The 27,207-nt window shown below is 58.5% G+C and overlaps 1 protein-coding gene across 4 annotated transcripts in view; it reads right to left on the bottom strand.

Moving 5' to 3' along the window:
- The window catches only part of ARHGAP23 (Rho GTPase activating protein 23), an 89,379-nt gene that overhangs the window by 61,507 nt on the left and 665 nt on the right, over positions 1 to 27,207 (bottom strand). For 3 of the 4 annotated variants that reach the window (XM_075561720.1, XM_075561721.1, XM_075561725.1), the window contains exon 1: positions 18,369 to 18,474. The exons of the other annotated variant lie outside the window; for it this stretch is intronic. In XM_075561720.1, the coding sequence (XP_075417835.1) occupies positions 18,369 to 18,431 (63 nt within the window). In that variant the 5' untranslated portion in view covers positions 18,432 to 18,474. Of the gene's footprint in view, positions 1 to 18,368; positions 18,475 to 27,207 lie in introns of those variants that run through there. 4 annotated transcript variants of the gene reach the window in all.

Genomic DNA, 27,207 nt, shown 5'->3' with positions numbered 1-27,207 from the left:
CCCCAGATGGGCAGCCCCTCCGTCCCAGATGCTCTGGCCAGCCCTGTCTGCCTGCCCTTTGGAAGCAGGGGTTTCCAGAGGCATAGTGATTAAGCATTGGACTGCTAACTGAAAGGTCAACAGTTCAAAGACACCAGTCGACCCTCTGTGTGTGTGTGGGGGGGAGACAAGGCTTTCTAAGTCTGGAAACCAGAGGGGGTGGGTCTACCCTGTCTGATGGGATCACCAGTGAGTCAGCACTGACTGTGGCAGTGAGTTTGTGTTTGGCTTGGAAGCAGGGGTGGGCAGTGGGGGGACCAGATGGGGCCTGTGGCAAGGGTACTAGGCTGGCAGGGCCTCCACCACACAGCAGGAGAGCGTTCGGTCCCTCCTGGGGGACACGGGGGAGGGGAGGGTGAAGAGAACAAGGTTCCCCATGGCGGGAAATGAGCACTTGCAGAAAGGGGCGAGTCTGGAGCCAGCCGCAAAGTAAACAGCAGGGCTGTTGCCTGGGCAACCAGGGCCAGTGTGGGACAGGGCCCACCACAAGTCCTCTCCACCCCCTGATTGAAGCCACTTCACTCAGCAGTCCCTTGGCTGTCTTCTCAAGGCATGCCCCTCTGTGGATCCTTTCTGGTCCCTGGGCCTGTCTGGGCACATCCCAAAGTGAAGGGGCTGCGCCTCCCCTCAGACTGGGAGCCCCTGAGAGCAGGCGCTTTACGCCTCCCAGGGGGCATGGCCTGGGTCTTCTCCTTCAGACTGGAGACTGCCCAAGGGCATGGCCTGGGTCTCCCCCATCAGACTGAGCACTCCCTAAGGACACTGGCTGGCCAGCAGTCAGAAATGGATTTTCACACACTAGGAGGAGAAGGAGGAGGCTGCGGGTGCTTCCCTGAAGACCGCTGCCCCAGGAAGCCCTGGGGGGCCCTTCTAGCCCAGTCCTGGGGCTGCTAGGAGTCAGGATCAGCCCAGGGGCAGTAGTTTGGCTTTGGGTTTTGGGTGCTTAAAAATATATATGTGTGCCAAATCTGGCTAGACCAGAGCATGTACATGAGTACAGATAAGAACTGGAAACACAGGGAATACAGGACAGATGAACTCTTTGAGACCAATATTGAGAGTAGCCATACCAGGAGGGGAAGGTGTGGGGAGAAAAGGGAAACTGATCACAATGACCTACTATAACCCCCTCCCAGGGGGGTGGACAACAGATAAGGGGGTAAAGGGAGACATCGGACAGTGCAAGACACGGAAAAATAATCACTTATAAATTATCAAGGGTTCATGAGGGAGGGGAAAAAATGAGGAGCTGATACCAAGGGCTCAAGTAGTAAGAAAGTGTTTTGAAAACGATGATGGCAACAAATGTACAAATGTGCTTGACACAATAGAGGCATGTATGGATTGTGATAAGAATTGTACAAACCCCCAATAAAATAATTTAAATTAAAAATGTGCGCCTAGGAGCAGGTCCTGCCCACAGAGGGTGCACCCAGGTCAGGACCTTCGGCCCACACTTCACTGTATCAGAGGACCCACCCCCTGGGGGGGCTCTCATTGGGTCTGAGTTCTGCCTACAGTAGGGCCTAGCCTCAGACAAGTTTGGTCCGGGCCAGGCTGGCAAAGCATGAGGGTTGTACCCCAAGCAGCAGAACCTCAAAGTGAGCAGCAGCCAAGCTAAGCAGGGGAGCGTGCCCACCAAGAGTCATCCCTAACCTGGTTCTTACCACTCTGGCTCACAAAGTCGCCTCAACCCCAGACTTGCTGCCATCGAGTAGCTGCTGACTCATAGCGACCCTATAGGGCAGAGTAGATCTGCCCAATGAATTTCCAAGACTGCAACCCTTAATGGGAGTAGAAAGCCCGTCTTCTCCCCTGCCCTCCCCTCTCCAGCCCTCTGGCTCCTGGTTTTGAAATGGTGATCTTGCAGTTAGCAGCCCAAACTTCTCACTACCTCCCCACCAGGCCTTGATCCTGAGCCACCTGGGTCTTGGAGAGAGGCACCAGAGGAGGCCCATGCACACCCCGCCGTGCCCCCACCCCCATGCTGCACACCACCGACACACACACACACACACACACACACGAGCGCACACCCAGAAACACAATGCTCTCAGGCACTCACTCCAGGAAAATGTGCTGCTTCTCTCTCGCTGGAGGGTGTACACCCACCACTAGGCAGAGACCAGCCGGCAGGTCCTGTGTACAGCAGAGCCCCCTGCTGGCACAGGTCTGGCATGCCCTACCTCTCTCAGCCCAGAGTGGGCAGGTGCCCTCATTCCTCAGTGGCCCAGCCCCACCCAGCACCCTGCTCCCACACCTACTACATTCTCCAGCCAGGCCCCTCCGCCCACAGCCGTGACCCAGGATGGCTCATAACCCATCTCCTACAGCAAAGACTGCAGTGACCGACTGTGGTGTCTCAGGAGGTGTGTGTGGCTGGGGGGGGGGTCTCCCTTAGGTCAAGAGGTCAGAATCCCCTTTCAGGCTAGACCATGTTAGGGACAAAGCCGGCAATGAGTCTTCTCCAAAACCACCATATCCGCTGCTCCTCAGCCCCACACTGGATGGTTCCTAGCAGAAGGAACGGGAGGCGGGGGGCCGGGGGGATGGCTGACTCTACAGTCCACCTTCCCATTGTGAAAAGTTCTTCCTGTTGTCTGCCCACTGGTTTCTTCCAGGGGAGAGCTCAGTCCTAGTCAAGCTGAGACCATATCCTCTCCCAGGGCAGGTCTCAGCAGATTCCAAAAGTCTCCCCCAGGGCTTATGGGGCTCCCTTCAGGGAGAGGCTTTCAGCCCCACCCCTGAAACCACCCACCCCCTCACCCCAAGCCCTGCCCAACCAGCCCAAGTCACCCCCACCTTCCCCTTGACACATGGCCCTGCCTATAGGCTGATCCTCTCCTTAATCCAGCCTGGGATGCCCCAGAGGCAACTGGGGGGTTGGAGGGGGGCCACGGATGGTGGCTTCACAAGGACAAACCTCTCCAGTCTCCTGCCTGCGAGGGAGCTGGGATGGTTTCTGGGCTGGGTTCTGTGGTCAGAAGAGGACAGATGGCATTGCTTTCAGTCCCCAGCCCTCCCCCTCACCAGTCTGCCTGGTCCCAATTTGGGGACATGATAAGAGCCACAATAGTAATTAATATTTGTCCCATGCTTAGTAGACACCAGGCACGCTACACATGCACTACTTCATTTCACAGCTGAGCAGGCTCTCCAGATAAGGGACACACACACACACACACACACACACACACACACACACACACCAGACCCCACCCTGGCTTTCCATTATGGTGCTAGGCAGGGAACACACTAACCTTCAGGAGCACCATGGGCGGGATGGGGATAGATAGGTGGCTGGGGAGAGAGGGACTGCTGCCCAGCACCAAGGAGGCTGGGAGACAGAAAGCCACCCTTGCCATTAGCTCTGGTCCTGGCCTTTTACTGGCTTGTGTGACCTTGAAGTTATCTCCAAAGGTTCTACCGATTCCATTTCCTCAGCTACAAAATGAAGGCAGGGGCGGCAGCCTGACGGAGGTGCTGGAAGCCAGTAAGTGGAAGATGCTATCATCGGCTCTCCGTCAACAGGTGGACTCTGCTTCCTGAAGCCTCTTACTTTGCCAGCCCCTTTCCCCACCCCCAAGCCTGCTCCGAGACACCCGCACCTCTCGGGCTCCTGACCATGCAGACTGCTGGTTTCAGTAGTGTGACCATCACTCCCTGTGAGACTGGTCTTGGCCTCCACACCCACCACACCCCCTCTGCTCTGCTCTGGCCACCCTGGCCTCAGGTCCTTTGCACAAGATGTTTCTGGAATGCTACTCTCTTCCCCAGATCCCACACCCTGGTTACCTCCCACCCACTCTGGAATTCCCAGCAAAGCCATCGCTTTCCCGAACCTGGGTCGTGGGCCCCTGTGCACCCTCTCCCAGCCCTCTTGGAGTCGATGTGGATGTATTGATGAGGCCATCTTGACCAGTGTCTTTCCCACATGAGGGGCTGTGAGTTCTGGCACCAGGACCATGCCTATTTGCTGGCCACTGAGTCCCCAGCTCCTGGCACAGGGGTGGCTATTATTTCTGAGTGCCCAGGAAAGACGAGCCTCTCCTGAGAGTCTGGGGTGGCTGGCCCTCGCCCCTGGGTGGGAGGGGGGGTGGGATCTGGGGCAGGGTAGGCTTCAGGCCTTTGCCTGTCTCTTGGTTCCCGCCCCCCTTCCTCAGTGGAACCAGATGCAGACACCGGTATGCCTGAACACGGAAGGGGAGGGTGGGGAGGAGGGGAGGGTGGGGAGGAGGGGGAGCTGTCCCCATCCTTTCTTCAGTGTCCTCTGTGCCCTCGCTTCAGCTCCGGCCACCCTGCCCTCCTCGCACCAACCCCTAACCCTCTCAGGGTCACCACCCTGCAACAGCCTACTTGCCTCTCCCTGCCTCCCCCTCCCCCAGGACTGCCTCCCCCTCCGGCTCTCAGCTCTGAGGTTTCTGGAAAGCTTCCCTGCCTGTCCCCCCACCCCGAAGCCACAGGTCTCCAGACCCAGGCCCCTCACTATGGACTCTAGGCCAGCTCTGACATCTGGAAGCCCCTCAGACACCCTGAGATCCCACTGAGAAGGGCTGAAAGGGCAAAGGGGAGAGGTGGGAGGTTAGGAGAGGAAAGGGCGGGGAGCGGGGAGGGGAGCCAGGGGAAAGGAGAGTAGGGGCCTGGCCATGGCCAGCCAGACGTGTGAAACGCCAAGTATGCGAAGGACGAGGGCCCTGTGCTATGAATAGTGCGAGCCTGCTGACAGCGGGTCGGTCGCCCTGCCCACCTCCCGGGCCACCCTCCCCCTGCCCCCACCCCAAGCGATCCCTGCACCAAAAATAGCAACAGAGCCCACTGCCTGCTGCAGAGCCCTTCCAACCCATCCCCATCAGGGCCACGGTACAGAGCAGAGCCGCCTGTCGGCTTTCAAAAGCGGTCCGTCTGTCTTTACGGAAGCACACTGCCCCCTCCTTCTTCCGAGGACCCTTGGGTGGGACCCAACCGCCACCCTTTTCCTGGAGGAGGCCAGTGCCGCCGCTGCCTGCGCGAACCCCGCGTCTGGCCCTGGGTTCGAACTAGCCATCGTGCCGTTAGCAGCCCACCAGCCCAGCGTCTGACCCGCAGCGCCACCCTGGCTCCTGGAGCTCCTGGGGTGAGGGGTGGGGGCGTCTGAAAGACCCTGGGTCAAGGAGGTGCACTTTTGGGGGCAGGGGCACAGAAACGAAGGGGCACGGTCATGCAAATGAGATGTAGCAGGCATCTCTGATTGGCAGATCCCTGCCTGTATGGGCGCCCAGGGGGTACAGCCTCCCCACCACAGATTCCCACAATCGACTCCCCATAGTACAGTCCCATAGGTGCTCCCTTTGGAGGTTCCTTCCGGTCACCTCATGGCTGGAGACCTCTCACTGTCCTCTGTCAAGGGCACTTCAGACTCTGCCCCTGGCAGATATGTCACTGGTTACCCCAGTGCAGGGTAGGGCAGGGCAGGGCAGGGCAGGCTGCTGCTGCTGAGGTCTCCCCTGTCTGATGGGAGCTAGGGCAATCACAGAGCAGCAGCCCAGCCTCAGGGCGCCCCAGCCCCATCAGTGACCACACGGGAAGCCCACTGGGCTTGGAGGTGGGAGACCCAGTTCTGGCCCAGTCCCACCCCACTCTGTCCTGCGTGCCCCTCCTCTTCCTTTCATCTGGACCGAGGAGGCAGCACAAGGCTGGGCCCAGTGACTCTGTGTGACCCTGGGCAAGCCCCTGCCCTCTGGAAGCCTCGTCTCCTGTCTGTCACCGAGTCCATGAAAGGTCTCCGCAGCATGCCCGGCACTGAGAGTGGTTCGACAAATCTCAGTTAGTCACAGGATGATTTTTTAAATGAATAAAACAGTTCCTGGTTTTATATCAACCCTATAAGACACAGTAGAACTGCCCCTGTGGGTTCCCGAGGCTTTATGGAACTAGACAGCCTCGTTTTTCTCTCACAGAGAGGCTGGTGGTTTTGAACTGCTGTTCTTCCAGTGAACAGCCTAGCCCACTACACCACACCATCAGGTCAGAGCTCCTGGATCTGATAAAGACCACCTGGTGGCAGAGTGGTGACAAGTTGGCCTGTGACCCACAAGGCCAACAGTCTGGAATTACCAGTCACTCCGAGGGGCACAGAGAAGCCTTCCAGCCCCCCATAGAGACTTCCCATCTCGGAAGTGCACGGGGGCACTTCTGCCCTGTCCTGTAGGGCACTGTGAGTCGGCACCAACTTGATGGAAGTGGGGTAGATATTGTGCGGCCAACAATCAACAATACAGAGGCTTGGGACCTCCATGTTTAAAACACTGCCAAGGAGGCTGGCTTCAAGTTCCAACCTTTGTCCTACTTCCTAACGGTTCCACTTCAGACTAGTGACTGACCTCTGAGCGGGCCTCTGCCTTGAACTGGAGGCCATTCCTTCTCACCGGGTCACTGAAGAGATGGTAGATGATGGTATGCGTGCCTGCCGGTCTAGACACAATGGCCTCAAGGTGGAAGCAACGCAAATGCCCATCCACAGAGGAATGGCTGGACAAAGCGTACATGGAAGATCATTCAGCCACGCAGAGAAATGAAGGCCGAGACCTGCTGCGGCATGAACGACCCTCTCCTGAGAGAGCTACGTCAGCCCCAAGGGACAGACACTGTGCACTGCATGATCCCACCTAGACCTAGAATAAGTACACGCGACGGGGAGCGGGGAGGACTTCACAAGGTTCAGGGAAAATGGAAATCAGAGATCATGAAATTCATCCACAACACTTTTGAAGCCCCTTTGTTGATCGAAAAACACGCCGGGGGCAGGAGGAAGGGGGCAGGGCAAGTGATTGCTTAGGGGGCACCGCTTTGGTTCCTGGTGATTAGAAAAATTTGGCAACAGCGGTGATGGTCGTGCAGCATGATGAGCGTAGTCAGTGCGACTGTGTTGTGGCACATGTGAAAAGTGCTGCCTGTGCTGGGGTGATGTGCGCCGTGACGTCCTATCACAGGCCACTAGCCAGGGCCTTGCAAGTTCCACCACATGATTGGGTGTGACCATGCAAATATGGTGCTGTGGCCCACCAAGGGGATTAGGCAGTTTTACGAATGCAAATAAGGTGTGTGGGACCCTTGGAGGAGACTGGCCAGTCTTGCCATCCTGCCAGGCTTAATGGGAGATGATCTCAGAGGTTGGAGGGTGACCTCACTACCATCGAGAGCTGGGAGCCAAGTCTGTCCTTTGGGCCCGGGTTCGACACAGGAGCCAGAGCCGGCGGGAGGCGGCCTGGGACAGCGAGATGCCCTGGCAAGCACAGAAGAGTCTGGCTGCGGGTAAATAAATGGTGGTAGCAGAGTCCAGACCAGCATGAGTTGGGATGGTAGACTTTTCCAACCCACTGAACGAGAGAGCTGAATGCCCTGGGGCAGGAGGCGGCACTTAGTGGCGGAGCGAAACCAGTTTGCAGCATTTGCCAAGCATGGCAGAGGGCAGGGCCAGGGCCAAGAGGGTGGAGAGAGAGGTCTGTCTATGAACATGACCGGGAAGAAGCAGTTCTGATTGAAGAACTGTGTCGTGACTTGTTCCTTTACTTCCACCAAGTTGATCTTGACCCTGAAGGGGAACCTGTTGCTTCCCGACTCCTGACTAGGGTCTGCGAGTTCTGTGAGCCATCCAAAGGCTCAGCCGACGCAACAGAGAAACAGAGGGTGTCATGAGAGGGTGCGTCTGGTATCAGAATGGGTGAAGAAAAAAAAGAATGGGTGATTCTCCTCTCTCCTCCTGAAGTTGGAAGAGGTCTGACATCAGGTCATTTTTATGTTTGTTTGTTTTGGGGTTTTTATAAACCACAATTAATAAATGCACGTGTGTGCGTGTGTATACAGCACTGCCGGCTGAGGACATACTCAGCAAATGTTAGCTACACCCAGCAGCACCCCTATTATTTTTGCGTGTGGTTATCAGCATAGGGTCCAGGGTTACAGAAATGTCCGGTCCATCGTTGGCAATATTCAACCAATGGGGCTTACTATGTGCCAGGCATTCGTCTAGAAAGAAGCTGGGGATAAAGAAGTGAACCAGGCAAAGTGCCCGCCCTCATGGGGCTTAAGTCTCATCATCCAGAAAGGGGTCTCTGATCTATTTGAGAAAGCCTTCTTGGTGGTGGTGGTGGTGGTGGTGACTTTAAAGAGAAAGTGACATTTGAACTGAGCATGGAAGGATGAATGGGGTGAGTTTGAGAGATGGCGATAGCGGAGAAGAACATTCCGGCCCCCAGGAAGCGACGGTGTAGTAAGTTTCTGGAAAGGGAGATGAGTGCAGGGTCCCACTCCTAACCCATCTCCCTCACCTCCACCTGGCTCCAGTCTTCATCTCTCACCCCCACAGCTCAGCCCCTTGCGGGCTCCACAGCTTCTATGGGAGCAAGTCGGGTCCCTCAATATGGCAGCAGCGGCCCCCATGACGGAGGGAAGGAGGCCAGGGCCCGGACCCTGTTGGACGTGGCGACTTCTTTCTCTCTGTCAACTCTGCAGAAGGCTAGCAAAGCCGTTCGGCCCTGCCCTCCACCCCTCTCCTGTGTGCCCAGCAGACACCTGTGAAGCCTTGGCAAGTCTCTCCTCCTCAAAGTAGAGAAGGTTCATAAAAGGCAGCGACTCAGCCCAACCTTCCTGAAACAGGACAGACACGTGTGTCCTCTCACCTACCACCTGAGGACACCTGCCCTCTCCTTTCAATGGGGACTCCTACTTGTAAATCAGGGATCAACTTGGGAGAGGGTCCCTTCTCCACAGGGGGAATGGGGGAGGAGAGCGCTCCCAGGCTGGTCAGGGAAGGTGGCAGTGGTCACAAGGACAGGTTTAGGACCCCGAAAGACTCGGGTTTCACTTTGGATTCTGGGTGACCTTGGGGTCTCGGCTCCACACAGCGACCTCACCGGCTGCCCTTGCAACTGATCGAAAGGCATTCCACTCAAGAGCCCTCCACTTAACTGTCAGTTTGGGGACAGGAGACAAGGAGCCCGGCATCCTTGGGTGGTGCGCACGGCGACGCACTCAGGGACTACCCCTGTCGTACTCAGGGTCGCTGGGAGTCAGACAGCACCGAAGGACAACAGAGCTGCCCTGGAAGAAAGGACGGGTGGTCGCAGGCTGTCGCAAACCGCACGAAGCTGCCCTCTTTCTGGGTCAGCCCTTTCTAGGGAGCTCAAAACTGCAGTGGTTAACCGAGGAGCTGCTGACCCCAAGTCAGCGTCTCAAACCCCCGCCACCACTCCACCACTCCGCCACTCCGCAGGAGACAGCTGGTGGTCCACCTCAGTGGAGAGGCCACGGAACGCAAACCAGACTCCATTCCCTGCCATCCATCGGGTGGGTTTCAACTCGGGAGGGGTGGGGGCGGCCCTTCTGAGCCTGTACGTCTTCATGGGAGCGGACAGCCTCATCTTACCCCAAGGGGACAGCTGGTGAGCCCGAGGCGGCGGGAACGCCTCCATCCGATGGGGGAGAGGAGGTGGGCAGGCCTCGTGGGCCATGGGTTTGCATACAACCTGTCTGCGCACATTCAGGCTCAAAGGAGCTCCCCGGAGACAATCCGTCCTCGCCTGGTCCCACACGGCCTTTGCACATCGCGACTGCTGAATTCGTGGGAGCTGCCTGCCTCCTCGCCTCGGTCCTAGCACCTAACTCCCTTCGCTAGTGTCTGCTGGGGATCTGTCTCCCCAGTTGGAGGGGACCATTTTCCTGTGAATACTTCTGGTGGTGGGGGGGAGTAGTGTTCTGGGCAGGCAGATACTTCAGGGGCAAACCCCAGGACCCAGATTATAAAACAGTGGTTCTCCACCTTCCTCATGCTGGGACCCTTTCATACAGTTCCTCGTGTGGTGGTGACCTCCAACCAGAAAATTATTGTCGTTGCTACTTCATCACTGTCATTTTGCTACTGATAGGAATTGGGCGGCCTCTGTGAAAGGGTCGTTCGGCTCCCAAAGGGGTCACGACCCACAGGTAGAGAACGACTTTATAATATACTATAAAGGGTCAGTGGAGGCTTTTTTGGTCTGGCTGTTGGGCAGGAGGTAAAGAACCTGAGGGGTGGGGGTGGGGGGAGGGTGAGAGGAGAAACTGAGCTTGGGGCTCCCAGTCCAGGAGGGGGAGGGGTGTCTGCAAGAGGGCAGGATGGGAGGCAAGAAACAAGATTGGGACTGCAGGGGGGGGGGCCGGGGGGGGCGGTGGAGGGGCAGCTTGGGTCTGCTGCTCCTAGGACTGGCCTGCGTCCTAGTCCTCCAGGCCCCAAGGGCCAGAGAGAGAGAGCCTGGGACGCAGAGACCACGTAGGTAATCATAGCTGATGGGCGACGGCTGGTGCAGCTGGCGGTCTGGCCTTGGCCTGGATGCCCGAGCCCTGAGCTCCTGGGGCAGGGGCCTCCCAGGTCCCCAGCTGAAATGAAGGAGCAGCGGGCAGGAGAGGCTGGAGCTCAAGCAAACTGGGCCTGGGAAAGGCCACCCCCAAGCTCTCAAATCCTGCTTTCCCTAGCACTTTCGGGGGGGTGGGTGGGATATATGTGGAAACTAGGCCTTCGGGAGCCCCTGGGTGAGAAAAGGTACCACTGAGGAAGGAAGGGGGCTTCCCCCCACCCCTTGCCACATCTGCAGTGTCCAGCTTGCTCCTTGCCTCCCATCTTGCAAACGCCCCTCCCCCTCCTTGAGCCCCAAACTCAGTTGCTCCCCAGTTTGTCAGTGCTGCTGGGTGGAGGGGGGGCATGGTGCCAAGCCTCATTACAGCTAATGAGGACTCAGCTCTGCAGATGCCAGTGTGAGATAGCTGAGTGTCCAGACTGCCCGCCCTGGGGGAGGCGGGGTTAGTGTGGCCTCTGAGCCTGGCTCCCTCCTCCTCTCCCCCAAGGAGCCAAGGCCACCCCTCCAGGAGGGGAGAGGGGAGAGTTAGAACAATCTTCCCAAGGCTGTGGGGGAGGGTGGTGGCACTGATGCGCAGGAGAGATGGGGACCACTGTCCACTGCTCAGACTCCCCTTCCTACCTAGAGCTGGGGACCCAATGAATGGGAGTCTCTCCGTGGGATTGCCACTCAGGACTGAAGGGCCTTTGGGCACGAGTTACAGCCCCCAGCAGCCCCTTCCTCTTCTTGTCTGCCTTCTACTCAGCTTCCGCCCTCCACCCTAGTCTCTATCCCCTTGGCCTGTCATTCTGCTGGGACTCAGTTTCCCTGGGGGGGTGTCAAATGTTGAGGTACAAGAGAGAGGGTCACCTTGCATATAAGATGTGCCCTCTCTGCTGAGTTCCTCCCTCCCCAACCTCCTTCCCTCTCTGAGGTAGTTAGCTTATTGTGCCAACCTGGCCAATAAACACATGTGGGGTTAATTGAAGGGCGGAGGGATAAATGGCTTGGTGAGCCTCGCCTTTCTAGTTCTCGGGTCTCTTGTTTTCTGACGGTCGTACCAGGGTGCAGCTGCCTTAGCCAGTTCCCTGCCTTAGCTGGCAAGGCTGACTTCCCGCAAGACATCCCTTAGAAGAAGCCACATGAACCTGCCCCAATGCAGCCCTGGGTGCTGGAGCAGCCGTGTGGAGACCCCTGCCAGAGCTCAGATGCTTACACGTTCACTGACTCGGCTTTCCTCCTGCAGTCGGCATCATTGTGTCTGTTTTGTGAGATGGAGGAGGACCTTGTGGATTGGTGTGGGACATATGGATTAATGTTGGACTTGTGGGCTTGGGCAGCACTGGGTTGGGATATTTTCTTGATGCGCACTTAACCTTTATATAAAACTCTCTCTTACACATGGGTTTCTGTGGATTTGCTTCACTAAAGTACCCAGACTCTTACACTCTCTTTGGGGAACAATACAGAGTCGCCTCCACATTGGGGAGGAGGAGAGCACAGGGTGTAGATGGGAGTCTCCACTTCAGCTTTCCTTTCTGACCTTGGGGGGATCTCCAGAGCAGGAACCCCTCCCAGCCAGCTATGGAGGGTTCCCTGTCCTGCATCCACACCTGAGTCTCTCCAAAGAGCACCCCCTCTTTCTGAGGAAGTTAAAACTCCAGGAGAAGCTGCTGATTTCGAAGGTCAGGGTCAGACAGAAACCGGGCATCAGGCTAACAGGAACTCTGTCCCTCCCCACAACCCCCATCCCTGGCTGCGGGGACCTCTGGGGTAGACCTCCCACATGTGTCCCCCCCTGGCCACAGGCCTTCAGCCCACACACCTCCTCCAGCCTGTCCAGTCCAAGAGGCCAGCACCCCGGGGGGCTGGCCCCATCCCTGGGGCCTGGACTGCTGGGTCTCCATCATAAGGACCCTGCCCTGAGCCATTTCTCCACCCAGGGTCTCCAGCTGAGCTTTGAAAGGGTCACTTCAAAGAGGGCCTGCCTGCTGAGAGCCCCTTCAGACCCAGGGCTGGTTCCTTGGCCAGATTCCTGGTGGCTAGTGACAAAGGCGCCACTGTTCCCCGACCCCCCGGCGCCCCCAAATGCACTGGGCATAAGAAGTCTTTCTTTGCTCAGTTCCGCTCCTTCCAGGCCTGGGCTCCTTGCCACACAGAGCAACCCTGGCCGCGGCTTCAGGAGAGGACAGTGGGGAACCAGTAGCTCTCCACCCACACTGCCACCCCCTTGGGCAGCCAGACTGTAAAGAAGATGGGGGTAGATCTGGGGGCAGACTTCAGGCTCCTCCTCAGTCGTCAGCACCATATCCATCCTTCCAGGCCTCCCTCAAGCCACCTGGCAGGGCTCCCTCTCCCCAAGTCTCTCCCAGCCAGAGTGGTCTGTCTCCTTCTCGCCAGCTCCCCCTGCTGAAGCAGGTCTCATCTTCCCTATCCCTAGAGCTGAACTCAAAGCCAGTCCTTAGGGGGTTGGGATCAGACCCCCTCCTCAGTGCCTGACTCCTCCCTGGGCCATATGAGGTCCAGCCTGTGCTTGCCCACCTCCAGGGGGTGGGGGTGGGGTCAGCACCACCTCCAGGGGAAGCTCACTTCCTCTCCAGGCGACTTTGACCATAAAAGGGTATATCCGTTGCTTTTGCATGTCTCCCCACTGAGTGCTGCTCCTTCATGGCCCTCGGAATGCCAGCCACTCTATGCGGATGCCCTCTGAACGATCTGGAAGGGTTACTTCTGCAATAAAATCCTAAGATTGAATAACTTGCCAAGTCACACAGCAAACAGCGGGAAGAGCCGAAACTTGAACCTCCATGTGCTGCAGGCTGGACCTAGTCACCTAACCACCAGCAACCCTGCCTCCTGCTACAGAGAAAGCCAAGCCTCCCACCCAGCCCTGCCATGAGTGGCCTGCTCCTACAGTCCTCACCAGTTTTTGTCAGCTGGTGAAGTATGGCTGGGGACAGAGTGACATTCAGTCAACCAACCCCAGAGGGAGTCAGGGAGAGGAGAGATCACCTGCCCGGGGGCAGTGGATCCCAGGAATTGGCTTCAGAGTGAGCTTTTAGAACATGAGGGGGCTGAAGATCCCACGGCCTTCCGAGGAGGGGTGGGGAATCACTTTTTATGACCAGCCCTGTCCCAAACCTGACACCCCATCCACCCTCCAAACAAAAAGGACAAATCTGCAAACACGATGCAGCGGGCAAATCAAGGAGCGTCCAGCCTGCAGTCTTTCTCCATGTGCCTGTCCCTTCAGGACATGAGGGGAGGGGGAAGGGAGGGGTGTGAGCAGAGAGAACCCGCAACACCCAGAGACTAAGGAAGTACCACCACCACCATGACCTCCCCCACCTCCTCCTCCTGTACCTCTACCACCTCTCCTTCCCCTTCACCCTCCCCCTCCCCCTCCTGTCAGGCTTTGAAGGGCCGGATGTGGAAGATCTTCTCCCTCCTAAGAGCAGGCAGCCCAGTGCTGTACTTCTGTTCAGACTGCCTTCCCAAGATCCCAACCCCAACTACTCCCAAAGGGTCTGGCGACGGGATTCTGGGATAGCTTCCCATATAGTGTTCTACCACCGACGGGTCCTCAGTCAACACACATTCCCTGAATGCCGGCTGTGTGCCAGGCACCTTAGCTACCAAGATAAACAGGGCATCTGGGAGGCCTCGTGGAATGAGCTCCTCCGCTTCCCACTGAGCCGGCTGTGTGGTCAGGGGAAGCTACATCATCTCTGAGTGCCTGCTCCCTCATCTGTCAAGTGGGCGGCTCAGGGGAGTCCTTCCGTGGGCTGCTAGGGGGAAGGACTCCGGTCGGGGGCTCCTCTTATTTGCGTTGCCCTCACAGAACTGCAGCCAGGAGACGGCTTGTGGACTGGCCATCACCACAACGGAGATGGAGCCGGGCCTAGGGCACCCTGGGAGGCCAGGGGAGGGGCCACTTGCTGGCCTGCACTTGGCAAACATTTATGGAGAGTCGCCCTGTGCCAGGAGCTGTGCTGGCCACTGGGGACACAGAGAACAAGTGACATTGTCCACTCATCCCTGCTCCTCCCTCCTTCCAGAGGGCCAGTCCCAGAACCATGCACTGCAGGGGACCCCGAGGACAGGCCTGTGGAGGGAAAGGCCTGGCCCGGGAGCTGATCTGCCACCAACCTGCTAAGTGACTTTGGGTACTTTCTGGCCTCAGTTTCCCCACTATATCAGGAGGGAGTTGAACAGTGATAAGTATTCACACCCCACAGGGCTTTCAACATGCCCCAAGGTCCAGTCTGGAGGCCTGAAGAGCAACTGAGGCAGTGGGGGAAGGGCTGCCCGGTGCCCTCTGGTACTGACTGGCACTGGCCTGCTGATGAGCTGGCACCACTCACACAAAAAGGGGGGCTTGGATCTAAAGGCGGGTTGTTTGAAGGAGACAGGGGGTGGAGGACACTAGGGGAAAGGCAGAGCCAGCTCCCCCAGGCCCTATTCATGACTTTCTCTCGGGAGAGAGACGGAGCTAGGGTCATGAAAACCAGCCTTTGTCTAAATCCACACGACTAAGCCCATGTCTCACCTTCTACTCCTGAAGCCAGGGGACACAACAAACACCCCTTTGGAAAGCAAGCACCAGTGTAGGAAGCCAAGACCCCAGTGCTCGGGGTGGGCACTGGGGGCTACAGGGAGGGAGGAATAAATATCTTGCTAACCCACATACCACGCACAGATGGACACCTGGGCCCCCTGGCCTGAGAGAGCCCCTGGGCTCCGGTCCAGGAAGAAGCTGACCTTGACCTTGAACGGTGCCCCAAATGGGCTCAGAGTCAGGGCGGGAGGGACAATAGGGCACAACCAGTCATGAGAAACCCAAAAGAGGGGGGAGGGCTCCTACCCCGGTTCTGCCACTTGCTCACCATCTTGGCCAAGCGACTGCTCTCAGGCCTGCGTGTGTGCAGCTCTAGCAGGGGAGTAATTCAGGGTAGTGGTGTGTTAAATGGAGTCGTTTATAAAAATTTGGGCCCGGAATCAGTGCCAGCTATAGCTTCACTATTAGTTTTGCTATTGAAGCAACTCCCCTTCATTCAGGCCCAAACCCAGAGACAAGCATTGCTTTTCTGGGCATTCATTTATGGACCCCCCCACCCCCACCCCGAGAGACGGGGAGATCTGGGTTGGAAGAAGTACAGCCAGAATGCTCCTTAGAAACGAGCATGGAAATGTCTTTTGGACACGCTCTTGGGAGGGACCAGGTCCGAGAAAAGGACATCGTATCTAGGTAAGTAGAGGGCCCGCAAGAAAGCAGCTCGATCCGGCCACCGGGAGCTGCAGCATCTTCAGCACTTTAAGGATGACGCAGGACCAGGAAGGCTTCTTTCTGCCGTACCCGTAACGTCATTGCAAGAGGACTGACTCAACCGCGCCCCATAACAAGACTTGATGTGCCTTTATTTGCAGACTCCATAAATCCTCTGAACTCTCTCTCAGAACCCTACATCACAGGGGCTCTCCCATATATCTAACTGCGATCTCTCATACTGCAAGGTACTGCATTTTCTCCCTTCCTGATCTCTCTTAACCTCAGACCCCGTGCAGCCTCTCTGAGCATCCCTGTGATGGAGGAGGGAGTCCGGAGGGCCTCTGCCCACTCCTGCCCTGTTCCTTAAACGAACACCCTCCATCCCCATCCCCATTCATGCTGACAACACTGTGCCCGAGGTGCGAGGTGGCGGGGGGGGGGGGCACGGGACAGGCAGGTCTCCGGGTTGGGTCCAGTTCCCCACAGACGAGGCCTGTTTCCCAGGCCCAGGCCCTCCCCGCTTGGGCTGGGACTGAACCAAGGTCTTGGGGGAAAGCCAAAAACACTCCAGAAAGTTCAAGAACCCGAGGCCTGCCTCAATGCCCAGAGTCAGAAAGCCGCCTTCTTACAATGCACTAGTCAGATCCACTCGGTGACAAAAGGTTTGCTTTGGGCGCCGAGGCTCATTGTGTGCCCCGCCATCAGGGCACCCAGCTCCTCCCTTTGACACTGCCACTGTGTAGCCCCAGACCCTCTCCGCAAACTGGAACCCCAACACCTGCCCTGCCCACTCACATGGGTTTGGACACCCCTCTACTGTTGAGTAAGCAGTGGACTGCAACCACCAGGTTGGCAGTTCAAACCCATCACCCACTCCTCAGGAGAAAGATGAGGCTGCCAGCTCCCGTAAAGACTTACAGCCTAGGAAGTCCTATATGCTGTGGGGGTGGAGCCGATGGCAGTGAGTTTAGCAGTCCCAAGGAGAAAGTGGGGGCTGGGATGCACTCCCTGTAGGATGGCCCAACCACCTTGTGGGCAAGTGGAGGAAGAGGGTGGGGGTGGGGCCTTTCAGGCTGCGTCTGGAGGTGAAATGACTGGTTAGGGAATGGAGTTTCAATCTGCACACCAGTGAGGGCATCTGTGAGGACCGGCCACTTCAAGGACTGGGGCTTTTGCCCGCCAGAGAGGGGAACCAGGTGGGCCGCTCCACTGTCTACCTCCCTGCTAAGCCCAGGGAGCGAGGGTGTGAAGGGAGGGCAGAGGCAGAGGCCTAGCTAAGGCATGGCAGGTAGGGCCTGGGCCCCGAGTGCCACTGGAAGGGGGCACCACTGAGCAGTCTCGGGCAGCCCTGGCAGTGCCCAGGGTCAGCTGTGAGAGAACTGTGTAAGTGCCTCCCCTCCTGGGGTCAAGGCCCAGCAGGGAGGTGATCTGGCTCTGCTGAGAGAAGACACTGGGAAGGGTGGGGCACGCCCCGGACCACCCTTCACCCACCTGGGAAAGCAAGGAGGTCACAGCTTGTGCCACAGGTAAAAGGTAGCCTTGTGTTTTGAAGCTGATTCTGTGACAGGGTCTTCCCAAAGGAGGGTTCCGAGGGTTGGACCGCTGTGTGTGTGTCAGGGGGCTCTTTCCCCCAGATGCCCATGCCCTGGGAGGAGGTGAAGGTGAAATATGTGTTGGTAGCGATGGTCTGGGGAAATAATTCACAGGACTCTGTTTAATGACCTCCAACTCCACCCCCTGTCCATCCTGAATTTCAAGTTTATGATTAGGGAATACGCTTTGGCTGGGGTGGGGGCGGAGGGGGGTGGGGAGAGATGCAGTCGGAGGGGGAACTGAGCACCCATTCCGCTTCCGCGAGGCGCACCAGGCTCTGGGAGAGCTTACAAAGGCCGGGTCCCAGCTCCGAGGTGGGCAGGCAGGGTGTGAAGGAGGAGCCCTTCAGCCCAGGCCTTGACCCCTGCCTGGACCCCGGGAAACTTCTTTTCCAAGTTCAGGAAACTTCTGGCCTGACAGAACTTGGGTGGGACAAGTGTGCTGCGTCCTGGCAGGACTGGGCTGCCCGGCTAAGAGGCAGGGGGCTGGCTCATGCACTCCCCCCAGCTCCCCCCACCTCGCCCCTGCGGGCCCCTCCCCAGTCTCAGCGGCTGGCAGATGAAAGATCCGAGCAAAGCATCCCAGCGCTGAGTAATGTCCCGTCCCTGGCACCCCGCGGCCAGCCAGCTAGGGCAGCGGAGAGGCCAGCGTCCGAAGGCACGTTTCTCTTCCCCAGGACCGGGGGCACCGGCGTTGGGCGGCCCGTGGCGCGGTCCGGCCCAGCGGGGCTGTCGTGGCGCGGGGAAGGGGGTGTCCAGGCCCTGGGGCCGAGGCCGGCCCGCTCCGGGAACCCCCTCCCCCACCCCGCGCCCTCCAGCTGCGCCGGGGCCAACGGAAAACGAACACTCCGGCAGAGGAAACAGCGGCCGTCGCCCCGCCTGGGAAACCTGGACAAAAGGCGCGGGCCTCCCGCTCCCGCTGCCCGGCCTCCGGGGGGCTGGCACCGCCGCTCCGCTCGCTCAGTGCCCGGCCCTGGCAGCCCCGTGCCCGCCTCGGTCCCCTCCGCGTCGGTCGCGCCCACCTTCGGCCCCCTGCCCGAGCAGCCCGCCCCCGGCGCGTCCCGGCTCTGCGCGGACCCCGACCCCGGCCGCGCCCCTCCCCGGGCCCAGCGCCCTCACCTGCGGGGGCCGGGGCTCCGGGCGGGGCGGGATCCCGACCAGGCAGAAGGCGACCCCATTCATCGGGCAGCGGCGGCGACTCTGCGCGCTGGCACGGCTGGGGCGCCAAGAGGGACCCGGGAGGGGCGGGGGCGGGGCCGAGCGGGGTGGGTGGGCCCCCCGGGACCCACCCCTTCGCTCCTCCCCGCCGCGCTGCCGACGGGGCGCACCGGTAGGCTCTGGGGCCGGGGCCGGTCCAGGGACTGGGCTGAGGCTGGGCTTCGCCGAGTGAGAGGCTCCTTGGAAGGAACCGGGAGAAGAGGGATGGGGGCGCCTCAGGGGGCCGTCCCAGAGAGAAAGTGATCAGAGGAAGGAGAGCCTGGGCGTCGCACCCAGAAGGAGCAACAAGCATGCATCGCTGGGGAGGAAGAGGGAGCCACACAGCGGGACAGAGGTGGACGGAAACCAAGGGCCACTTGAGACAAGACACGGGGGTGGGGGGGGGGAGGGCTTCCATTGGGAGTCTTGGAAGCTGGGGCTCCAGGGCAGAGATGGGCGATGCCCACATGGAGAAATGCCCTAGAGATTATACCTCCTGGGGCTCCACTCCCCTCCAGCCAGGGGAAGGCCCCTCCCAGGCAGGGTCTCAGCCCAGGCGCCCACCAGGCAGGGGGAAGCAGGCTGGCTGGAGGGGAGAGGCTAGGAGTGCCCTGGACCTTGGGACCCCCAGCCAGCCAGCCCAGTGGCCCAGATCCCTGATCAGCAAAGGGTAGGCGGGTGGCAAAGATAGCTCCCAGTGGGGACCCTAAGCTCCCCACTGCCTGCCTTATTCTTCTCCAATAGCCCCTCCTTCCCCTGCCCCTAAGCAGCAGCAGTCCAGCCCAGTCCCAACCGTTCAGGGAGGGACAGACCTTCAGTCCTTGGTTGAGACTAAGCCCCCTCCTAACCCCTTCCCTCTCCCCCAGGCGTCCGGCGCCCCAGGGAAGGGCCCCGGTGGAGCTGAAGGAGAACCACTGGCTCTAAGCTAACCCCAGTTTCTGAAAGCTTGGTTGGCTGGTCTGCGCCGTGTCCCACAGGGAGGCATAGAGTCTCCACCACATGGGCGCAGTGGGCTGGGTTTGAGTTTGAAGTCTTTGACCCAGAGAAGGACCAAAGAGCGGTACCGAGGACAGGCGTGTCTCGTCTGATGACACTTTGGCTTACTGCATGCGCTGCACAGATCATTCACTCTGGGCTCATTGTTTTCTTTTCGATGGAACGCTTGCGCCAAGCGGGTCGGTGCCATTTGCCCAGCAGCAGATGCTCAGGTTGTGTCGGTCACAGTCTCGGTCATCCTCGCACTACTTCGGGCCTCTCATGATCAGTGTAGCCGTGCCGGTCATCTGGGATCAGCGACCCTTGATGTAATGACTGCCGTGGTTTGAGGGTACCACAAACTGCCCCCGTGAAAGACTCAAGCAGAATCCACAAGTGTGTGCGTGTCCCGAGCCCTGCTGGGTCTCCCTGTTCCCTGAGGCACAGCCATCATGAAGTGGGACCAGTGAGGAAGGCCTCCCAAGGCCTCCGGGAAAGGAAGAAGCAGCGGTGGGCAAACGTCCCTGTCTTGTTGTAAGAAGTTGGCACAGCCACCCCAGCCTCCGGCAGCCATCGCCCCAGCAGCCCCACAAGACCACAAAGACTTGCTGAAGGGTCAGATGATGGAGCGAAAAGTCTAGCCCCAAAGTTATCTTTTCTTTAAGGTGCGTCTGTCGTTTTAAGACATAACGCTTAATGGACATAACGTCTGGTGTGCACGCCCTGTTCTAGGAACTGGGAGCGAGACTCACGGCGCTGACAGAGTGCCTTCACTGCAGGGGTTGGCCCTGAACCTGCCCTTGTCTCCCAGAGAATGTGGGCTCGGCCTGCTGGGGTCACACAGGAACCTCACAGACACAGCTCCTTCTCCACCAGCCCTTCCCGAAAGCAGAGTCACTCTGACTTCCCCACACCTGCACTCGGATCAAGGCCAGGGCCTCTGATAGGGGTGGGGTGGGCACTGGGGGGGGGCAGCCTGGGACACCAAGAAGGCTGTCTGGACAAGTGTGGGACTCCCAGCCTGAGGATGGAGATCCCCACTGAGTCAATCTTATGTTTTTTTCTTATTTATTTTGAAGGGGTGGGGACAGGTCATGACCCTTCTTCCTTTGTCCTCACTTATAACGGGAATCATCCCTCGGTTCTGGGTTCTGGGAAGTCCTTCCTGCCATCTAACTGCTCTCTGTCATGCTGCCTAGGTTTTCTGGCTTAATCTTCACCCAGGTCTGTGGATCTGCCTCTTTCTATCCCATAGACAGGAGGATCCAAAATCTTGCTGCTGCCCTGGGCCTAATAATGGGGTGTCTTTTGTAAAAGGGTAATGGGGTGAAATATGGGCTGAGCCAAAGCCATGGGGGAGGGGAGGGCAGGGGAGGAGGGTGGTGGCCCCTGGGGTGCCCTGGCTCACTTTTTCCAGGGCCTGTGCCCTCAGACCCTGCAGGCAGTGAGGAGAGGAAGTGAGCTCACGGCTGGCTGTCCGGCAAGCCAGCCGAATTCCTCCCTCACAATACATGTACACACCTCCCCCACCTCTTCCTGCACCTAGACCCCCCACCCCCATCCTGCCCCACCCTCCTCCCTACATCTCCTCCAGCCCTTACCCTCCATCCTGGCTCCTGGGTCCTCTCTACTCTGTGCTCCCCCACCCCCAAAGATGGAGTGGGTGCATCCTGCCCTGAAGACCCTTCTATAGACTCAGTAGGGGCTCCTCCCCACCCCCCAGGGAATGAAATTGCTTTCATTCACAAAAGGCTATTGGGAGGTCCCCCAATGGGAAGTTGAGTGGGAGGCTGGGGCGCAAGGGAGTTTGCCACGATGTCGTGATAAGGCTCAGCCCCTGTCCTCCAAGGGTCCCAGTCCCACCCACCCAAGGCCCCTCTATTGAGCTCCCAGAGAGGGTCAATGGCCAACTGGAGCCCGAAGGAGGGCTTCCAGCAGGAGATGCACTGAGCATGGGCTCTTCCAGGATGGGGGTGGGGGTGCGGGATGGGAAAAGGGCACTACAGGGGAAAGATCATCCTGGACAAGGACACGGAGGCAGGGAAGAGCTGACTGCAAGGCTGGAAGGGAAGGTAGGTGGGCAGGAAGTGTGAGGTGATGGGGCAGGAAACACAGGCAGGGATGTGACATGGAATGACTGGGCCTGAGACATTTCGATCCTACCCTGGCTTGGGGCATCAGGGAGGCCCAGAAAAGCTGGCCTTGGCCACTCTGGCAGGATGGGGGAGAGAATGGGCAGGAGGAATCCCACAGTGGAGAGGGGGTGGTGGGTACTGCACCTGGGCAGGGTCAGGTCAGAAGCCTCTGGTACGAGTCCAAGGTCTCTGGCTCAGCATTTAAGCAGTTGTCTAGGATAAGCCAGGCACTGTATTCAATTCTTTGTGTGCATTATCCCAACTGAGCCTTAGGAAAAAGGAGCCCTGGTGAGGAAGTGGGTTAGCCTTGAACTGCTAACCGCAAGGTCAGCAGTTCAAATCCACCAGTTGCTCCTTGGAAAAAAAGATGAGGCTCCCACGAGGATTTATCGACTTCAAACCCCCCAGGAGTCCTTCCACCTGGACCTAGAGGATTGGCTATGAGGCAAAATCAACTCCAATGCAGGTTTTGGTTCTGGTTTCTTTTTTAAGCCATACAAAGGCTCTATGAACTAGATCAGAGTACACTCCCCATTTTACTGATGCCCAGAGAGCTCAAGTATCTCACCCAAGGTCACAAAGGATTTGAGCCCAGAAATGTAGGCTCCAGAGTCTCCTCACTTAGCCTGACAGACGATGCAGCCAGTGGAAGAGCAATTGGCAGCCTACATCCTAGGCCGTGTCTCAGAAGGGAAGTCTGAGCTAGAGGAGTGGTTTGGGGAGTCACTGGTCACTGGGACCACAAGTGAGATTCCCCAAGGACAGCGCAGAGTAAGAAGTGACCAGACACAGGACAGTGTCCAGAGGAGCCTTCAGCAAAGATGGTGGTCTGAAGGCCATGCTCGCCTTTGTGTCGGCAGACAGCACCGTCTGGCCATCAGTGTGGGTAGAGGCCAGATGTGTGGTGGGAAAGAGTGACAGAGCGTGAGGAGGCAGACGCTGACCCCCTGAGAATGCAGGAAGCCACAGCTGGGCAGGATGAGTGACTTGCAGACCAGGCGGGTTTCCATTGTGTAGGGTGTCTCGTGTGTGTCAGGGCTGAGGGATAGGAGTCAAGGAAGAGAGAGTCTGGGGGGCAGGACTGGGTGAGAAGGGTGTGAAGTGTGGAGTTAAAGAATCTAGCGCCTCAGGGGCTGGAAGAGGAACCCTCTTCTTCAGGGGCAGACCAGGGGAGGTGTTGGAGGGGAGGCCAGGCCAGGGGAGGCCAGGCAGGGCAGGGGTGGAGGGGAAGGTAGGTGGGCAGGAAGTGTGAGGTGATGGGGCAGGAAGCACAGGCAGGTCTGGCAAGGGGCCACATGGTGGCATGGGCAAGGGGGCGGAAGCAAATGAACCAAGGACCTGGTTTCTAGTTCCCACCTACCCTTCACCCTTGTAACATGAACGGGATAGGCCTTCTTTGCCTGCCTCCAATTGGAAGCTCCCATTTGATCACGATTCCAAGAGCATTCTATGAGCTAGGAACGAAAAAACAATCCCGTGTGGAAGGTCCCTTAGAGGGCAGGTGCCCATACTGACCACAGCGTCCAGGTCTTCCACTCCAGGGGCGGCGCGCCCCCTGGTGGAGAAGGTCAGAAGGGCAGGGACAGAGAGGCGCACGCACAACTCATTCCGCTCAGGCTTTCAGCCCTTCCCGAGTCTCTGGAGTCTCTGTGCTTGTCCCCAAAGGCAATATGCACCCACCCCACTTTGTCATCTCCGAAGCTGACGAGGACCCAGCCCTTGCAGGCCAGTGGGCATGTATGGAGTGTCTACCACGCGCTGTTGTGTGGAGCAGTGGGGCCAGGACAAGACAGGTGACTGGCAGTTGCTGGAGAAGGACAGACCGAGCGAAGGATGACGGAAGGGCACACACATAACACTGAGCCAAACAAAAGGGGTCCCGTCCATGACAGAGGAGAGGAAGCTCTGGTGGCATAGTGGCTGTGCACTGGGCTGCTACCCACAAGGCCAGCAGTTTGAAACCACCAGCCACTCCTTGGGGGGAAAGACGAGGTTTTCTACTCCCATAAAGAGTAACAGTCTCAGAAACCCACAGGGACAGTTCAGGCCGGTCCTTGAGGGCCACTGTGCATTAGAATCGACTCGACCCCAGGGAGTTGTTGGGTTAGAAGGCCTTCAACAGGTAAGGGACAGAGAAAGGGGCCGTCCGGCTGAGAGCTGGGGAGAGGGTGGGACACAGGCACTGGTGAACGCCCAGGGTCCCCGTGGAGCTGGACTAGAATGAGCGGCTTTAATGGTCCTGGGTGTGGCACCCACTCAAGCCTATGCCAGCCCCCACCCTTATCTCTGCTGTGATCGTCCTGGGGATCTTGGGTAAGGAGAATTCCACCCGAACACCCCTTGGCAAGGAGACTAAACATCCCTGGCCTGGTTGGGGTCGGAGGGTATTGGCAACATGGCAAACAGCAGGGGCCTCAACCCAGTGATGTCTGACTGCTGGGAACAAAAGGCACCGGGCAGGCCCAGCACTCCCAGCAGAGCCTGGGTGTCAGAGCAGGAGAGTGGGAGAGGCTACACTCTGCCCCTCTGAGGAACACCGCTGCTCCTTTGGCTCCTGCTTGGGACGCCTACCTGATGGTACCCTAGTAGAAAGATACCTTGGGCAGAGGGCCCTTCACTGTGCGACACTGGGCCGTGGAAGACCTGGCACCCTGGGCCGAAGGGTGTGAGAGGAGGAGCGCTGTGTTTTGTGGAGCGCCTACTACATGCCAAGCTCTGGGTAAACATTCCATTTAATCCTCCTGACAATGGTGGAAGGTGTTGTCTACTCCCCCGATGGAAACCAGGAGGGGCTCTGATGGCACAATGGTTTAAGCGCTGGACTGTTGGCCGTTGGGACCCACCAGCCACTCCTGGGGAGCAAGAGGAGGCGCTCTGCCCTGGTGCAGACATAGAGCCCAGGAACACCCCCCCACCCCCCCACCCCGTGGAAGCGCTCCACTCTAGCCTATAGGAGGCTGCCAGTCACAAGCACCCCGGTGGGAACAAAAACTAGGAAAGGAGTCCCTGAATGGCACACGCAGCTACATGCTTGGCTGTGGATGGAAAGGCTGGCGGGTCAAGCTCACCCAGGAGTGCTTCAGAGACAAGGCCTGGCAATGTGGTGTCCTCAACCTCAGGGCCATGGGCACCCGCAAAGGGCACAGTGCCCCTCTGACCCACAAGGCCACAGTGAGTCGAACTGACTGCATTTGGTTGGTTGACAAGTGCAGATTTCGAGGAGGCCCAGAGAAGTCCTCCCAACTTGGATTCAGGGGTCAAGCCTCAGTCTGAGGGCAGCTCTCGCTCTTGCTGCGGAAGAATGACACTGTCCCTTCCCACCCGGGAGGGGCTCAGTCGGGCGGTCCCTGTTAGCTCCAGCTGCTAACGTCTATGGTTCTGGGAGGGGGCTCTTCACATCCTCAGGCCAGCCACTGGCCTCATCTGTTCACAAACACCCCCTTCCCTGGAATCGCCCCCCTGCCCCCCTGCCAGCACATCCCTGCACCCGGAGGGCCTGCCCCACTCTCCTGGGTCTCCACTTTGTCCTTATAGGACAGCAAGTCTCAACCTGTGTGTCTTGGTGACCCCTTTGGGGGTTGAACCACCCTTTCACAGGGGTCGCCCGATTCATAACAGTACAAAATGACAGTGATGAAGTAACAACGAAAATCATTTTTTGGTTGGGGGTCCCCACCACACGAGGAACTGTCTGAAAGGCGGGAGGCACTGGGAAGGTTGAGAACCGCTGTTCTGGAAGGAGCAGCGCGGGAGGAAAAGCAAGGCGAGAAGAGAGAAGGTGGAAGGGCCCCCACCTTCCCCTGGCAGCTCTGGAAATCCCCAGCAGCTGCTACCCTCCTCTGTCTGGCCCTGAGCCAACTCCTGGGAAGAGAAGAGGGGTGAGGGGCGGGGCACTGGCTCGGGGGGGAAGGGGGCAAGCCCCTCAGTCTCAGTCTGGGCACCCCACCCACCCGGTAATTCCAGCCCCCATGAGGGATTCCAAGCATGCTCCTCTTGAAGGAAGCCCTGCATGCCAAAATCCACACATACCAAACAGACACATGGGGTGGAGCTTGCACTATCAAAGGATCCTTTGCTTTACAAGAAGGCTCAGCACATGGGACACTTAAAATAGGCGCTTCCCGGTACCATGAAAAGCAGCTCTGATTTCAGGGGTGCCCCATGCGCCCCAGGCGTCCGGCACATCCAGAAGGCTGGTGACACCCTTGGGCCCTGCCGGCACGCTGGGCCACGCAAAGGCAAGGCGTTAACCACAGCAGCCGGGCCACCTCCGAGCTGGAGCTGAGCCTGAGATCGGGAACAGGGTGAGCTGAGCTACGCTGCGGTGCCTCTGGGCAGAGGTGTCCCCAGACATCAGGAAAGGACCAGCAGGGACCGTGCAGTGACCAGAGAGAGGACAGACAACCAGACTGCCCACAGGCTTTCAGAGAGGCAGGGCAGGAGCTTGGTTGCCTGTCTCCCCTCTATCTTCCTCCCTTCCTTCCACAATGCCCAGGGCCTCTCAGGGCGTCAGGCTCTTCTCTGTCCTCTGGGAAAGGAGACTTGTCCTGTCCCCAGAAAGTAGCTGACCCCCAGAAGAGAAGGCTGGTGGAAGCAGCCTCGGATCAGGTGGACCTTCTTTGAAGAGCAACTCTGGCTGAGCTGTAAGGCCAGCCAGATGCCTCGTGGGTCCTCTACACCCTAAAGGGAGAGAGGAGGCCGGTGTAGCACTAGTTAAAGCGCTCAGCTGCTACGCAAAAGGCCATCAGTTCGAACCCACCCAGTGGCTCTGAAGGGGACAAAGAGGGGATCTACCCTGGCAAAGAGGACAGGCCGGAGAACCCACCCCAGGGCAGTTCTACTTGCCCATCAGGTCACTGGACTCAGAAATGGAATCAGAGGCAGAGAGCCACAGTAGCGGTGGTCTCCAGCCCTGATCCCATTTTTTAAAATATTCTTTTTAAATCAAGTTCAAGGTAGAGTCAAGTCATGACAACAACAGCAGAGAAAGATGAAATGAACACACCGCTTCCCCCTCCACCCTCCCACCCCCCGCCCTGCCCAGGAGCTGCCACTGGCCATTTATATTAACAGCCCAGATGCCAACCAGGCCCACAGAGCAGCACCCGCAACCCCGCCCCAAACGTCACACCCACTCCCGGAAGATGTGCCTCTCTGAGGCCTGGAGCATCCCCTGCCTCCTACGGCTATTCTCCAAATCTCAGAAACCTGGGGTCACCTCATCCTCCCTCCCCTCACACCACATGACAGAAGGAGGGCCCAGAGCTCAGACTGGGTGGGATCTAAGAGACCAGGGCCCCAGACCACCACCTTGTCAGAGCCGCTCCCAGGAAGGAGAGGTGGGCAGTGTGGAGGAAGAGGCTGGACAGACACACCCAGTCACAGAAAAATCACCTTGACTACAGGGCCCACCCCAAGCCCTCAGCCCTGGGCACCACGGCGGGATCAGGCAGGAGTGGCAAGGCAGTCCTAGGAGCTGCGCCCTCACTGTCCCATGCCAGGCTGCTGCCCCCTTAGGGTCGTGGGCTACAAGTCAGGACAGGGGTCCTTTCACCCACCAGAGGGCCTGAACTCCGGAAGGCGATGAGGAGCTGTGACTCAAGGGGACCCGCACCCCTGCTGCTTATGCCCAGCCCCCACTCCTAGAGGGC

The sequence above is a fragment of the Tenrec ecaudatus genome, chromosome 10, assembly GCF_050624435.1.
Source record: "Tenrec ecaudatus isolate mTenEca1 chromosome 10, mTenEca1.hap1, whole genome shotgun sequence".
In the NCBI taxonomy this organism is placed as follows: domain Eukaryota; kingdom Metazoa; phylum Chordata; class Mammalia; order Afrosoricida; family Tenrecidae; genus Tenrec; species Tenrec ecaudatus.
This window is presented reverse-complemented; position numbering and strand designations above follow the sequence as displayed.